General features: G+C 34.8%; 1 protein-coding gene across 3 annotated transcripts in view; it reads right to left on the bottom strand.

Annotated features, from left to right (window-relative positions):
- The window catches only part of BTBD10 (BTB domain containing 10), a 74,060-nt gene that overhangs the window by 40,873 nt on the left and 15,461 nt on the right, over nucleotides 1-17,726 (bottom strand). The window contains exon 2 of one of the 3 annotated variants that reach the window (XM_068988423.1): nucleotides 8,287-8,441. The exons of 1 other annotated variant lie outside the window; for it this stretch is intronic. In XM_068988423.1, the coding sequence (XP_068844524.1) occupies nucleotides 8,287-8,387 (101 nt within the window). In that variant the 5' untranslated portion in view covers nucleotides 8,388-8,441. Of the gene's footprint in view, nucleotides 1-3,626; nucleotides 3,752-8,286; nucleotides 8,442-17,726 lie in introns of those variants that run through there. One more of the 3 variants, XM_068988422.1, reaches the window with a different exon arrangement.

Here is a 17,726-nt window from a genome sequence, read left to right as displayed (position 1 = left end):
AATCAAAGCAATCCCACAATCACTCATTTTCAAATGGCCTTTTTTTGGGGGGATGGGGGCTGTACAGCATGTGAGATCTTAGTTCCTTGACCAGGGATCAAACTCGCACCCCTGCACTAGAAACATAGAGTCTTAACCACTGAACCACCAGGGAAGTCCCCTAAATGGCCTTCTGAAAACACAAACTAACTTGTTCCATTAAATTCCCTCCTCCTATGCTTCATACTAAAATTTTAAGAATTAAAATTTAAAATCTGAACTACACTGCAATTAGATTGATAAAATTAAAGATTAAACCAAGTGCTCAATGAAGTGCAAACCATTACCCATCTGGTTGAGAACCATTGTTTTTATTCTATATTCTAGGACCAAATAACAACAACGCTAACATTTGAGTCTTCAGAATATGTCAGGCACAACAGTGAGCACTTTACACATATTTTCATTTAATCCACAAAACCATCCTCTTTCCACAGTTGAGAAAATGATGGTTTAGAGGCTAAACAACTTACCTAAAATCATGTAGCTAAGCAAGTGGCAGGTCTGAGATGTGACCTAAGAAGCACAACTTTAGAGTTCATGCTTTTAACCTTAACCAAGTCTGACTCAAATGTGAGTCTAGTTTTTTTTCCAAATGACAATTCTTCACGTATTTGAAGACAACTTCACATATTGAAGACACCTTCACATATTGAAGACACAACTCTTATTGTGAGGTTCCTTAACATCTATCACAGTTGCCCCCAAGACCTCTGAAAATTCAGTTTCCTAAGCTGATAAGGCATCCAGTGTACTCACATCCTTCCTTCTGAATTTACACAGAACTAAAGACAATACTTTGGTGTAATGAAGTGGCTCTAACCTTCTTTCCCATTCATTATGATGGTTTCTAACGGGAGCGGTGGTAGGGGAAAAGATGGGATGATGGCAGCCATACTGTACTTTTGTTTTATATCAAGTTTATTGCCAACAACTACCTACCCCTCTTTTCCAAATGTGATGCTATAAAGTCCTGCTAACAATATATATTTGCTTTTCAGTTCTTACTTATATTCTTCAGAAGTTCATTTTAATTTAGTTCAACAAATCAGATTTGGAAATCACTTTGGATCATTAGGTTTTTATTTACTATCCTTTCTTCACTGTTCCCTATAAATTTAAGAACTTTCCTTCTCCATAAGCAATAAGACAAAGCAATGAACACAGCCACCTTCTAATATCAATAACCTCTGAACAGGGTCCTTCAAAATGAAAACTGTGTTGATTAACACAATCTACTAATGGTTAACTCATTTTTCTTCACCCAAGGGGAGATATATATAAAGACTTCACCAAAAACTAAGTTAAAACAAAGGTGAAGTACAAATATATATTGCTACTGAACTACCAACTGCATCAGAGAAAAATTAAAGTTGTTCTGACAATCTATTTTTAGCAAACCCATTCTGGATAATTTTTAACCTGTTTTTTCCTTCAAGTTAGTCATAAACTATCTTTTGTTTTTTGCTCTAAAATCTCCTATCTTTTTCAAAATCAGGCCTAGGATCTCCCATCTTTTAGTACTTCTTGTATTCTCCTAAAACCTTTTAAAGACTACAAATAATATCAATAATTTTAAGATTTTACAGTCAGGTTCTTTTTTAACTATAAGATGTTCCAGAAGACAATTCATTTAGCCAGATACATTACTTATCTCTATATTAATGGTGGTTTCATTCTTTACTAGAAATGTGTTTGCTATTATTATTGATGATGGTGGTAGTTTGCTCTTCCTTTCTGCCAAAGAAGCTCCTAAATAAGAGTTGATGGATTTTTTTTTTCTTCTCTCTTTCCCATTCACTAGTATTACACTTTCATTGATAACCTTTTGAAAGTGTAACATAAGAAACTCTTTTGGCTGGCCATAGCATTTTTTAAAAGTCTCAGCTCATTTCCTTGATGTTTAAAAAATTTTTTCTATACATTATTATGGCAATCTTATTTGCTCTGTTTTAAAAATAATGTGCATATCTTTAAAGAATTCATTGTATAATCACATTAAGGATCTTTTTCCTTCTGAAAAGTATCAAAATTGTATTTTTACTGAACTCTTTAAGATATTCTTCTTTTTTAGAGAAATTTATGCTGTGAAATCAAACTGATCTTTTACCAAGAACCAGAAAAACTCAAATTCAATACATTACAAAACATATATACAGAAAACACTATGCAATTCTTAAGAATTATGCTATAGAAGACTACCCCATGACACAGGAAATGTTCATGATTAAGCTTGCTTTTCATTAAAAAAAAAGGAGGGGGGTTATATAACGGTACATGTAGTAATATCCCTAAATCATTTTTAAGTGTATACATATGAATTTACATTTTTATATATACACAGGAAAAAAGGTTATATACAAAAATATTTAAAGTTTTTCTTTTGATAACATTTGTATTTTATTCTATGTGCTTTTCTTTATCAAATTTATGTAATAAATATGTATTCTCTTATAATAACATAGGCATTATCTTTTTAAAAATCAGCCAAACTAGAGAAAAAAAAATTCTATAAAGTATGAGACCAAAAAGTCTAACATGAGACTTCTGCCTTTATAACTTTATACTTGAGCAAGCTTAGAAAAACATTTCTGGACACCAAACCAGAAAAAAAAAAAAAAGGCCAAACCAAGATACCACCAGTTAGTCTAACTAAACAAACAAGTTTTAACGATTGTTCACACTTTCAGAAATTAAATGGGGAAAGTCACAAGAACTTCCTCACATTTCAAGTAAAAGAATGTTACAAACTACTTAATAACATTTAAAATAATTTTAAAATGTTGTATATCCCACCAAATCTCTACAAAATGAAGACTCAGTAGATAGGGATAATGAAGACAAAAGGAAAAATACCATTAATCAAATTATTCTAAATTGTGCCAAAATTTCCTAATAAAGTAAGCACTGTCACCTGTAAAGACTTAAAATCTTATAGGAAGAATAATTCTCTTTATTTAGGAATGTTTTTCTCATTGAAAATCAATTTGCAATAATCCTAAAACTTATCTGATTTACTCTTTCAATGGCACTATCTAGATCATCTACTCAGCGTCCGTGTTCTAAAAGACTAGGGAAAAAAGTCATCTTCACCAGTTAAAACTTTATCATTCAAATACATTCATTTCTATAAAATACATATAAAATGGATCAACTAATCCTTAATTCACCCAAAAGTAAAACTACATTCACCTTCTTTAGGAAATTATTTCAATTATTTCATTTATCTTGAATTTCATTTTCAAATATATAAAAAATATTTCAAAATTAGCTTTTCCTTAAATAAAATTTTGTATGACATTCATAAGAAACAAGATCAAACATAATGCATTCTCAAGTTACATGATTCTACTAAGACTTTAAATGAAATAGGAAACAAAGCCTCAAATCCATGAATATAATAAAAACACATACTATTTTAAATAACGTGCCATTAAACTGACAATCAAGACATATGATCTTTAACATTCAAAAACATAAATGATCATAATGAAACAAAAGCCAAACATATCTCTCCACCTCTCTCATATTTATAAATCTATAAAATTATAACCCAGCATATTATCATGTAATAAATGAATACACACCTTACTTTAGTATATGCCAAGGCAGACACACAAAAACAAGAAAAAAATTTTGAAATCAGAGAATAAAGGGACTCTGCTTTTTCAAACAATGCAGCACTGAAAGCCAGGTCAGCATCCTTGGGCATTACTAGGAAACTTTAGCACATCTGATATTTCCATCATCTTCAGAAATCCTTTGAACAATGAAAAAATATCCTAGTCCCCTACCTCACCTGTCTACAGACTTCCTTTAGCTTTCCTCCCTCTACTGTGTAATAATGCTATTGCAGTTATTTTGGCCTTAAATATTCAGAGATACAACCCCCGCTCTGTATTAATTCAGTTCATTTTCTCACAGACACTGACTCAGCCGTGGGTTGTGCAGCACTGACGTTTCTAACCAAACAGCATCGTGTGAGCTGTGATCATCCCATTTCTCCATCTCTGTGCAGTGATTGGATATTGTAACTGATAGACAGGATGAAGAAAACTCAGGAGATGAGGGTTAGTGATATGTAGATATGTTGCCAAATACCATCTGTAAAGCTAATTCTAGCTCTGCCAGCTTGCTAGGTTTTAAAAAACTAGGAGGCAGCTACCTTTCTTTTTTCCTTTCAATATTTTATTATGTACCTTTTCTGGGCAATAAAGCTTCTCTTTAAAACCAAAGAGAAAATATTATCTGTACTTTAAGGACTCACTAAAAGAACTACTCTTTAAAGCAACCCAACTTTTCCATTTCTAAACTGCTGCTAGGACTAAAGAGTGACTTAAAAAGGAAACTGGAAAGCTCAATCTTCATGCAGAAGAAAGGAGCATGCGTACTTCTATGTGGGAATGAACCCTTGCGGCAAAGTCTGATATTGAATGTATGATGCATTTATCTTTAGTAACCTGAGCAGACTGCAGATCTGAGTTTTAAATAGCTGTATTCGACCCAATTCAAACATGCAAGAGCTTTTAGCATGTTGTCACTCTAGGGCATTTTAACATTGGTTATATAGATAAGGTGCTCTTTCTTTTTCCTTTTTAAATAGCAAAAACTCCTCTAATTTATAATTTAAAGAAAGGTGTCACAATTCAGGCCAAATAAACTTCAAATGAAATGATCTTTGACTTCTCAGCAAGCTACCAAACTCCCCAATATAAGTAATAACTATACAACTACTAGTCAGAAAGAAAAGTTGAGTAATTTTTCAACTAACTTGTATGCACTTGCAGAGGAATCATAGGGACCCTGAATTTCATCCATGTCCAGATCAGCTTCCCTGTCTTGTCTTTTATATCAGTGTTATACCTATGAAATCTACATTCAAAGAAACTTCACAAAAGAAAAGTATTATTAGGTATTATTAATTGTATTAGGTAAAAGAGAAATCATAATTCAATATTCACCAAACCCTCAAACCTCCAACATAGCATATGAATATAGTAATTACTATTGCTACTTCTGTAATTCAAGAAATGTATTTTTATCCTTGCCAGTTAGGAAAAGTAGAGAAAAAAAAAAAATCAAAGGAAAAGGATTTCAGAAAGCAGGCTATTCCAATATGTAAAAAGATAACTTTGTAGAAAAACTGCAAAAACTGTATCAATAAATATGCTTATTTCTTTATTGCTAAAGTCTAAGTGTTTTTAGTTCCAAAATTCACATACTGATACAATATTTGTAGGTGAGGTAATTTGCTCATGAGGGAAGAGCACTCATGAATGGGACTAATACCTTAACAAAAGAGATCCCAGAAAGATCCCCAGTCCCTTCTACACCATGTGAGAACACAGAAGGAAAAAAAAAAAAGTCTGAAGCAGCAGGCAAGCCCTTACCAGACACCAAATGTGCCAGCCTTTTGATTTTGGACATCCTAGCCTCCAGAACTATGTGAAACAAATTTCTGCTGTTTATAATATAGTCATCCAGTTTATGGTATTCTGTTATAACAGCCCTAACAGACTGAGCCATTTAGTTTTTGTAGATTTAAATCCCCAATTCTGTTTGAGGTGTGTGAGCACTTACATTTCTATCTCCATGATCTAGAGATGACCATATGACATAGTTCTAGTCAATAATTTATAAGCAGAGGCCTGCTAGAAATTTTTGAGAAATTTAATTTCCTGATATAAAAGAAACCTCTTTCCCATTATCCCTGTCTCCATTCCTCCTTGTCTGGAGGGTGGACATGATGGCTGGAACTGTATAGTAAGCCATTTTGTGATCATGAGGAAACAACAAGAGAAAAATCAAAGATCTTTGACCTTAATATCCTTAAGGATACTAAGACACTAAGTCCACATCAGGTGATGCCTCCCTGTAGACTTCTGTGTACAAAAAAAATAACACCCTAACTTAAGCCAGTGCTTACTCTGGCTTTTACTCAAATATCCCTAAATAAAATACACAAGATTCAAAAAAAAAAAAAAGATGCAAAAATATGTAGAAGGACAGATGAAACAAAATTAGCCATGAAATGATAACTTGAAGCTGGCGAATGAGTACATAGGGGTTCATTATAACTGTTTTCTCTTACATGTATTTTAAATGCACCAAAATAAGTTACTGAAAATTTTTAAAAATAAAAAGAATAAGCAGCTTGTTTATAAATTCCAGCTTTGTAATCTACAAGTTTGATAGTCTTAGACAAGTTTATTGACCTCATTTTTTCCATCTGTTAATTGGAGACAGTAATACTATTCATAGAGTTCAACCTTCAGATTTAGCCAAGGTAATTTCCAGAAGGTCCTTGGCAGGAATGCCCTCTATCTATCCAATTATCCAAGGATTAGTTCAAGTCTCATTTTTACCTGCTCAGGCTGGCACTGATTTCTTCTCTGAACTCTTATTTTACTACAACTCATTACCACAATTTATTGCCCTCTTGTCCTCTAACTGTTCCATACCTGGATATTAAAGTCTTTCATGATTGTACTGTGACAAACTGCTGAATCTTTCCAGAACTGATCACAGGGTCTCAACAATACTTGTACTATTAGTTTTTAATACTGCTCAATAAATTTACAATTAATTAAAAAACTACCACTTTAAAAAAGTCAAACTGAAGTATTTTTTAAAGCATCCTAAGTTATATGTTTATAAGTACATAGAAACAAAAGCTCCCAAAAAGTAAACTGTTTTCCCACGGGCAGATTTTCCACAAATGAAGTTAAAATAAGGTCAAAGGATTTCCTCATCTTTCCATTAAAAAAAAAATCAATAAATTTGTATTCACATAAGCAACCAATTTTATTGCAATCATATTTAAGAGCATCAGAAAGGTATTGATGTTATAGAAATCAGGAAGAGCTATATCTGTTACTGAAGTTAAATAACAGGAATTTTAAAACTACTGTTTTTAATAAATCTTTCCCACTGTTTGCACATTTGCTTTTTATAAAGCAAACAACAGCTCATTTTTACCTTGTCACCACCTAATATACAATGCAGTTTTGTACATCAGAAAAATATTAAGAACTAGCAAGGATAAGTTGAAAATCACCTGAAAAAAAATGTATACAATATATCAGCTATAAATAAAGCCCCACATTTAATGAGATAAAACAAGTATCTCTTTACCTCAAAAACAAAATAAATATCCATGTAAACAGGCTGCAGAAAGAAAACTAGAGCACCAACTGAAGGACACACACACGAAAAAAACAAACCAAAAAACACTCACACCATTGGTGTGAACTTTATAATTAAAATCAACTCAACATCTTCAACATCTTCATTTTAGACCTCACCACATTAAAAGCCCACAATAAAAAATACATCTTGTCAGGAGACTTGAATAGTACTCATCACTCATATTTTCTAGCCATGTGTATGGTTTAAAAGTAGCTGAATCATTTCTTTAAAATTACAAAAAGGATTTCAATATCACTGCATGTTTTATTCTTTAAGAAAGGTGGTATTCGTTATCCTAATCAGGATAATTTTACATTCAAGTAAGTTAAATGTTTAATAATATTCCTCAAGTAAATATTCATAAAGCACAACTCTCTATGAAAACAATGTTTACATACCTGCATTATGTGAGGTTTATGAGTTGTTAACACCTTAAAATATCAGATCATAAAGTGTTCTAAATGAACTGTTTCTCATTAAGTCACACAGCACAAAAAGAAAGCTTTAAAAATAATATATAAAAGGGCTGAAACTTTTGAACTGAGTTTCATTTAATGCATCAAACTTTAAATAAACCAGGTGAGTCACGGCAGATAGACTGATTCTATCACTAGGATCAGGATGATAACCCAACATAAATACACACAGTTAAATATGTACAGAGGCAAAGACTGACAAAAGCCTATAAATTATCATACACAATATATTTAGAGCATAAAATAAATTCATATTAGAGAGTTTTAAATACAAAGAATTACTCTGTCTTGCTAGAGTTCCCGATTAACTATAGCATTGATTAATGGGGTCAACTAAGGATATTTTAACATTGTTTAGAAACAGAAACAAAAATTCATAAAAATACAAATGAGAACTATTAAGAAAATTAAAAGGAAGATGTTTCCCTAAAAGTTATTTAAAGAGAAATGCAAATATTCATAGTATTTTGTAAATTGGCCCCCATCCTCTGACAAGCTTTGCCACAACCAAACACAGCTTGGTTATTCATAAAAATCAATTTTAGCAGAGTTCTGATATGTGAAATACATATTTTCTACCTACCTTGAATGTTTATAAAGTTTACGAGGTCTACTATGCAATTTCCGATCCCAGCTCTCTGGATCACTGGAGTTACTGTCATAGGGGTGAGGCCGTCCTGCCATCCCACTGCAAGCTTCCTCACACTACTGCTCTGAGAGCACACATGCAGCCCACACCTACACAAGAGAGCAGGTGGGCCTTTAAATCTGTTCCATGCAGAATCAAACAGTCACAGAACTGTATATATTTTCTGATATTATTGATTTTTTTAAAGTGATAAACAGGATTATTAAACATCAGACACACAAAATGTCACAAATCAGATTCAAATAAACCCAACATCATTTTAGGTACTTTTCATTTGATTATCTGATTAAATGTGTCATTCCTGTACAACATTTTAATAATATGCCATTTGTATTTAGCAAATATACTTAACTGCCATTTTAGTACCTTATGCCTCATGTTTCCAAACATTAATATACAACCAAAAAGACAAAAGCAACTTCACAAAAGAATGATTCTTTTAGACAAAATTTCATTTGGAATACATTTCTTAATTACTTAAAAGTTTAAGATGCTTAACAAAACACCTAGTAAGATGACAATGTTGTTATTTCTTAAACCAAGTTAAAGACCATGAATAAAAATTTAATATTTGTTCAAAACTATTAAGTATGTAAACATCCTAATGTTTCCTTACAGTGCAATTATCAAAAAACATTTTATCAATGATTCTTGTATTTTATGCCTTTTCATATGTAAGGCTTATGACTGTTAGTGCTACTACAGTCATCTGAAATTATAAGAAAACTCATTTAACAATAGCTTTACAAAATACCTGAACAAAGCACTTTAAAGTATATTCACTATCCAATTTAATCTTCACAATCAACTTACAAAGATGGCATTATACTCCCCGAATACAGAAGAGAAAAGAGTTTAGTAACTTTGCCAAAGGTCACAATGCTGGTAAACGGCAGGATTCTAAAGAACAATGAGAATGTATTACTACACAGAATAAAGTCTTGATACTGAAAGATGGAAAAACATTCAAACGCTCAGACTGGAGTATTTCGTTTAAAAATAGTAGGTCAGATTTGACTCAAAGACTGCACAAATACCAAAAGAAAAAACAAATAAGGGTAAACAATTTTTAAAAAGTCATATAAACTGGATTAGAATCCAGGTTTCCAGACACCCACTCCTGCATGCTTTGTATACACTTTTCTGAGTCGGATTTGACAGAGGGAAGTAGGAGTTATGCGTAAAAGACAAGGGGTGAGAGGTAGTGGGATGGATGCCCATACTCTCCATCAAACAAACAAAGGCAAAGGGAATCCAGAATTGGGGAAATACTGTACCTCACTGAATTGTATAGGCTATTCCAGTACAATTTCACCAAAAATGCCAAAGATAAACTCATGAAAAGTATTAAGTCTATCTCAGAGCTCATTAAAAGAGATAATTTTAAAGAAACTATTTTGCTATGTTTTAATTTTCTTCTGCATAGTTACCTAGTACTTTCTTTCTAAAACAACTGAAAAAACCTAATAATACATGAACATGTTAATATAATAAATATGAAAATAAAGAGTTCAAACAGTGGAATAAAAATAGTAAAGGGGGAAGGAATAAAATTATACAACAGCTAATTCAAATTCCTCAGCAAATGACACACAGTTTATCTGCTTAATACTTCTGGAAAAGAAAATGTTTCCTGAAAGATTGCTGAATGATTAAAAATCAGTCATATATGAATATAAAAACCACAAAATTGTTATGAAAACAAAAAAACTCATTTGATTTTTTTAATCAGAAAAATTAAAATGTATTTACTAAATAAACTTTTTTAAACTTCAATTTGGTATTATAGTTAGGTATCTGTACTGAAAAGATGAGGCAAAAGAGAAATGTAAAAGAGGACAAATCAGATAAAAGAGAAACTCAGATAGGAAATAATGGCCACAGATCAAAAGAGACCCAAAAGGTAGAAAAGAATAGTAAGGAAAACTGATAAAGGGGGGAAAGAAAGATGTAGAGGCTTAGCACGATCTGTAGAATGAGATTTAAGAGCTTTTTCTCCTTACTGGTTTTCCTGGAAGCTATTTCAGCTATTAGCATTTCCTTCAAGGGGCACATTAGCTTCTAACCCTTAACTATATAAGACACACCCTTCTGGAAACCCACAGAAGGCCAATGAGTAAAGTAATAATAAGCCTGGACTTCTCTGGGGGGCCAGTGGTTAAGACTCCATGCTCCCAGTGCAGGGGAAACTAAGATCCTACATGCCACATGGCAGAGAAAACAAATGAACAAAAAGAACAATCCTAAGCCATGGGAGACACTGATTACAAAATACAACCCCAAGGAATCAATAGGTAAATTTTGACTCTTATTTTCCACTATTTTATAGAGGGAAGCACATATCTAGTAGCAAGAAAATATCAGTATATATTCCAAATCAATCCTACTGAAATTAACAATATGTAAATTGCAGCCAGCCACAAGAAAGTAAAGAATGTTCAGATGAAGCTACTGAAAAAGTCAATTGAAAAATCATATTTACATTTCATTTGTTAATAAAACTTGAGTATCACCATGTGAAGGATTTCACCTCCACTTCTCATTCCCAATAGTAAGGGTACAAATATATAAATGAAGTTGGAAAAAAATATGCCTGTTTGCCTACACGTTAGCGTATTTTTAAATACTACAGGGGTCGCAAAGAGTCGGACACGACTGAGCGACTGAACTGAACTGAACTGAACAGATTTAACTAGAAATAGATAAAAAAGCAAATGACACATTATATACTATTAATATTTTCAAATGCTAATCTTTTATATTTTAACCAATCTCTGTGCCATACTCAATGAAGTTATATTTATCTTATTTCATTTATTCATTCATGCACTTACTGAACACCTAATATGATATGCTAAGAAATTTACAGATGCTAAAGCAAGTTGGATGTTGTTTTTGTTTTCTTTTTTAAATTTTATTTATTTACTTTTGGCTCAGTAGTTGTGGCGCACAGGCCCAGCTGCTTTGCCACATATGGGATCTTCCCAGACCAGGGATTGAACCCAAGGTCCCTGCATTGGCAGGAAGACTCCCAACCGCTGGACCACCAGCGAAGTCCCTTGGACGTTGTTCTTGTGCTCAAAAAGTTCACTGTAGTAGGGGGAAAAAAGACTCCACTAACAGTTCTATACCATTTACTCCTGTATCTCTCCTACCTGAGTAATTTTGTGCCATCACCCCAATTCTTCAACCTCATTAAATCTTGGATGTTCTTTGGGATTCCATCTTCATCTGCTAGGTCCAGGAAGACAGCAGACAAAGAAATAAGAATCAAACCCTTGAAAACACCATGTTTTACACACGTGAATTAAATCCGGAAGTCATCCTTGACCTCTCCTTTCCTACCATCAAATCTAACTTCAAATTCTTCTTTTGACTCCTTCTTTCTCTTATCAATCATAAGGTTGTTGCCTTCATTTAAATCCTTAACATCTATCAATAAACCTCTTAGTTGACTTCTTTATCTCATTCAATTCCACATTTGCTCTGCTGTAATCACAATTATCTTTCTAAAAACTTTTAATGGCTCTTTATTTCCTGATCTAAATTCTTTACCATAAAAAGTTCTTTAAAATCTGACATTTGCATCCCCAATGTCTACTTCATATTAGGCAAAATAAAGACCTTGTTGGGATCTTGTAATCATGAAAAAATAATTACTAGGTGATTGGAAACAAATAGACAAAATTCATTACTATTTTTAGGTATGACAGAAATAATGTAAACTCTAAATAAACTAGAAATAAACTGTATAGATCAACTGGGCCTATTGGCTAAAGACATGCATTCAGGACACTGCCAAAAGTCAATTGCGAAAAAAAGTGATTCAACTGCTTCTCCTCTTGGATATTAGTATCTTTAAAAAAAAAAAAGTTGTGGAGGGAACCAGAATCTTTACAACTATAGTATCATAAGTAAGCACTCCCTAGGACACCACTTCCAGGCATTACTTGACAGCAATGACCCAGAGAAGCGTTAAAAAAAAAAATCATGATGGTATATGGATACAATTTATTCTGTCCTTACTATTATCAATGTGCTAGGAAGTTTATATACTTTCTCCTATTTAAAGCTCAAAACAACCCAAAATTACTACCCCGTTTCATAGGTGAGGAAATGTTAGGGCTAAAATGAGAATCTCAGCCTAACTGAAAGCCCATGTTCTTTCCAACATAATAAGCGAAGTACACAGAAGTTCATATATTTGCTCCTTATTGCTAACAGATGTAGCTTTTTAATGGCAGCCATCTTGTGGCTTTTCCCAAACTACTGAGATCTCACTCCAAATAGGGTCACACTATACAAGAGCTTTTCTGTTAAGTGAAATTGTTTTTATCTCTCAAATTCTGCAAACAAACTAATTCAAGTGAGGTGTTTATTGGAGAGGAAGACCTTAAAGAGAAAGAAACCAGTGAAGAGAACGGAATCACACAGTGATACCCAGGGCAATCACCAAGGACTGTCTTCAGCTGCACAGAAAGCCAAATATCCAGAGGTATGGTGGGAAAGACTGAATAAAAGGCAGTCAAGAAGGCACCTGAGCTAGTAAAATGTCCTAAGGTAACCTTTCCTATGGTGGAAAAGATCAAAAGGAGTGACAGTCCCACAGGGCAAATGAGTCATTTGAGATTGGCAGACTGAAAGAGCGAACACCTAAACACTGACATATTCAGAGGGGTCTAGATGTAAGAACAATTTCTGAAGGGCCAGAAACTTGAGGGATCATTTGATGAGATTCCCTCTTATAGGCATAAAAGAGAGACTGTACCATCTAAAAGGCACAAAATACATAATATAGATGTAACTGTGAAAGAAAAAGAACAGGTGGAAGCAACTTTAAAAAAAAAGGAAACAGAGGGATGAAAAGGAACTTCCTGCACAGTTGAGAGAAATGATCATGCAAGTCTCCTGCAATTAACAATTATTTAAACCTGGATAAATTTTTTTTTAATTGTTTTAAAGGATTTTTTGGAAAGTGCCCAAAATACACAGTAGCAAAAGAAGAGTCTATTCTTGAAAAACTCCAAATGGAAGGGAACAGAATCATGAGATCAACTTGAAGTTTTTCTATTGAGGGCCCTTCCTATCCCCCGACAGATAAGGTGAAGGCAGTCACAAAGCTCAAAGTGGTAGACAAAACAGTTCAGGGATTGAAGTGCAGCTAGAAATTTAAGGTAGACTTACCAGGAATGGAAGAACCACAAGAGCATAAAAATCTGAGCATAAACTCTGCTCAGTTAGATTACACATGAATGGGAGGGTGCGGAGGAGACCCCAGGTAGTCTCTACAGTAGACCATAGAAGAATTGAAAGCTGCATGGCGTAAGATCTATATAAGTTTGATGCTTTTTAAACCAAATGCATTCCCCAACCATACACAGCCCAAGCAGCAGAAAGCTGAAGCCCTTACTGGCTTGGAGGTGTCAGAGGACAGAGATTACTACTGGCAAACAAAATAGGTATTAGGAGGAAATCCCCAGAAGTAGGAAACCACAGAGAAGGTGAGCTTCAAAATTTGACTATAAACTCTGCCCAAATTTTTAGCTGACCACCAAATTACACAGGTACAGAGAACCCTACCCTTATCCTACTCTCTAGGAGACCAAAGTGAAAAGACAAGTAGTTGAAAGAAAGAACTGAGCACAGGTATCAACTGTCTCATACAATGTGAGCTTACCCAATGGTTCATCCGTAAAGAGTCTGCCTGCGATGCAGGAGACATGGGTTCAGTCCCTGGGTTAGGAAGATCCCCTGGAGAAGGAAATGGAAACCCACTCCAGTATTCTTGCCTGGAGAATCCAATGGACAAAGGAGCCTGGCGGGCTACAGTCCATGGGATCACAAATAGTCGGGGCACGACTGAGCCACTAACACTTTCCCTTTCACACTGCGTAGGAAACAAAGTTTGCAGATTGAGTCCAGGCAAGTTAATGGTCCACTAGAACCAAAAAACCCAACAATCTTCACAAAACACCAAAAATTTCAACCCCAAATTATGAGATCCAAACAAACAAGACAGTAAAAAGGCAGTCAATAGAAACTGACTCCAAGTGTGTCTGAGGCAGGAGATAGTTGGGCCCCAGACTAGGTATTTACAACTGACCTCTTGTTTACATTTCTAAGGGCAAGAGAAAGAAGGGCTTCAGGCTGGACACATACAACTAGCTCTTGTTTACATTTTCTGAGACAGGAGATAGGTGGGCTCCAGGTTAGGCATTTATAATCAGCCTCCTGTTTGCCCTCCAAAATGAAAGCAACAACAGAAACAGGGTAAATAGACAGGCTTTGTCTCCTGTGGATACCTTACGGTAACAGTCATGGCAGGAATAGAGAGGGGCTAAACCTTGTTTGAGTAAAGGATTAAGATGCCATATACTTCCGGAACACTCTTGGGTAAGGGAGACACTGCACATGCAGAAAGGCTCCTTAGGGGTCAAAAAGCAGGGAGGGGGCACCACCCCATAAAATCCATAATATGTGATGCGAAGACTGTCCCATAGGCCTCTGGGCTAGAATTCATCTTGGAAAAAAGTTGCACACGCGCATTGGGGAGGGTCCTAGGGCAAGGGCAGGTGTGAAAAAAGAAACCAGATAGATAATCGGCCAAAGGCAAAGACCCAGAAGAACTGCCCTATATAAATCATGTAACCACCTCTGTACTGCACTCATTAGGAAAGCCGCACACACTTTTTCTTTCCGGATGTGCCTCTCTGCCTTGTTTCTATCTTAACAGTTTCTGTGTGCTCTGTCATTTGTTGTTATGCTGTGTTTCTAATAATAAACTTTGTACCTGCAATTATGGTTTTTGCCTCTGTGAGAAATGTATTTTTCACTGGGAGCAAGAGCCAGGGAAAAATAGTTTCTAGCCTCTAGCCCTTGCTGGTGTGGTGGCTAGGATTCCTGGTTTTCATCCAGGCTACCCAGGTTCAATTTCTGGCCAGGAAATTAAGATCTTACTTCATGCCACTGCTCACTGCTGCCTCTCCAAGATCAGGTCTAGATGTAGGATTTAGCAAATTAAGACTTTTCAAAGCATATATTATAAATAAATGTAAACAATCTAAGGAAAGTATATACAAAGTACAGAATAAGAAAATGGCCCTGAGTGGCAGAAAGGTAAGCTTAATAGAGAAGTGAAATAAAAAAGAAAAAAAAAAAAATTCAGCTCTAGCTGAAAAGAACTAAAATGAAAAATCTAATAGATGGGCACAACAGCAGATGGAATGAACAACAACAAAAAATTCAGGTAACCTAAAAACAGAGCATCAGAAATCACTCCACCCACAGAATAGAAAGATTAAAGAAAAACAGCTCTGCAAACACAGATGAGACAGCATCTAATGATACAGCATAGAAGTAACTACAGTCACTACTAATATACTCAACAAAATGGAATCTCAAAAACATTATGGTAAGTGAAAAAAGCCAAACTTAAAGATTCCATACCATATGATTTCATTTATATAACACAGAAAGACGAAACTGTAGGGATTATAGATAAAACAGGCAGAGGTCAGAGCTGAGGGAACTACACAGGCATAGCACAAAGTAATTCTGGGGGGCGATGGAACTATTCTGTATCTGAATTGTGGTGGTGGCAGTTACACAACTGTATGTCTTTGTCAAAACTCCTGAGAACGGCCCACTAGAATTTTATTGTGTGTAAATTTAAAAAGAAAAAAAAACAGCAGCAGAGATGTTTAAATCAAGTATCAAATATATTAGCGTGACATTAAACTGCTTTTTGATCAAAACCCCCACATCATACTGCCTCTCTTACCATCCTCCCACTGCCATAGAAGACACATACAAATTTTCAATCATAAACACTGGTGAGAATTTTTCTACTTCTGCCACAATAATAACTGACTTACAGAAAAGGTTTTAGAATCAGATAAAACTAAGTTATATGACTTGGTACAAGCTTCTTAACCTCTAAGCTCAATTTCTTTAAATGTGAAATGATGAAAATACAATTCTCATTACCATTATTTTATCTATTACTAACATAACTGCCAATCAAATTATTATAAAGAATAAATGAGACAGGACACCTTATATAGTAACACAGTGCTGGGTACCTTGCTGAATTTCTCTTGTAGACTACTTATTACAAATTTTGCATAATATTTCATTAGTTCATTCATGACTTTCTATTTGCCTTTTGAGATCACTGGAAACAAGAATTCCCAGATAGCTGCTAAGCATTTATTGAGCATCTGTAATGTGCTAGATGGTTGGAATAAAAAGATGAATATGATATCATAGTTGGTAACAGTTTAGGAGCTAAATCAAAACCTTACATCGTTCCTATAGTAACTATGCTGTAAAACAAATACTCTTAGCTTAAAAAAGCACATTGTAATCTCTGGAAGAATAGACCTATTATCCTAGTTTCTAACCTCTGTGAAAATTCCTTCAGTTATTTTTAATCAGCATATTCTTGCTGTATCCAAGAAGCTTAAAATTTTTAAATTTTTTCTCTCATTGGGATGTAACAGCCTCCTTGCTACATAACAAATTATCACAAATCCAGTGGCTTACAACACCATCTTAGCTTCTGCGGATTAGGAATCCAGTATAGTTTAGCAGGGTCTCCTACAAGGCTACAACCCAAGGTGTCAACTATAACTAAATTTTCATTAGGAGGTTCAACTGGGAAATGATCCACTTCCAAGGTTACTGAGATTGTAACAAATTCATTTCCTTATGGCATGAGGATTCAAAGCCAATGATGTAGAGATAGGAAGTCTGCTAGTAAAATGGACTCTTATGTAACATAATTAGGGAAGTAACTTTACATTCAGTTCAGTCTCTCAGTCACGTCCAACTCTTTGCGACCCCATGAACTCCAGCACACCAGTCTTCCCTGTCCATCACCAACTCCTAGAGCTTACTCAAACTCATGTCCATTGAGTCAGTGATTACATTACCTTTAGCATATACTTTTGGTTCAGTTCAGTTCAGTCACTCAGTCGTGTCTGACTCTCTGCAACCCCATGAATCACAGCACGCCACGCCTCCCTGTCCATCACCAACTCCCGAAGTTCACCCAAACTCATGTCCATCGAGTCAGTGATGCCATCCAGCCATCTCATCCTCTGTCGTCCCCTTCTCCTCCTGCCCCCAATCCCTCCCAGTGTCAGAGTCTTTTCCAATGAGTCAACTCTTCACATGAGGTGGCCAGAGTACTGGAGTTTCAGCTTTAGCATCATTCCTTCCAAAGAACACCTAGGACTGATCTCCTTCAGAACAGACTGGTTGCATCTCCTTGCAGTCCAAGGAACTCTCAAGAGTCTTCTCCAACACCACAGTTCAAAAGCATCAATTCTTCAGCGCTCAGCTTTCTTCACAGTCCAACTCTCATATCCATA

Source organism: Capricornis sumatraensis, chromosome 16 (genome assembly GCF_032405125.1).
Source record: "Capricornis sumatraensis isolate serow.1 chromosome 16, serow.2, whole genome shotgun sequence".
Lineage (NCBI taxonomy): Eukaryota > Metazoa > Chordata > Mammalia > Artiodactyla > Bovidae > Capricornis > Capricornis sumatraensis.
The sequence above is the reverse complement of the archived record's forward strand: the minus strand, read 5'-3'. Positions and strand labels throughout refer to the sequence as shown.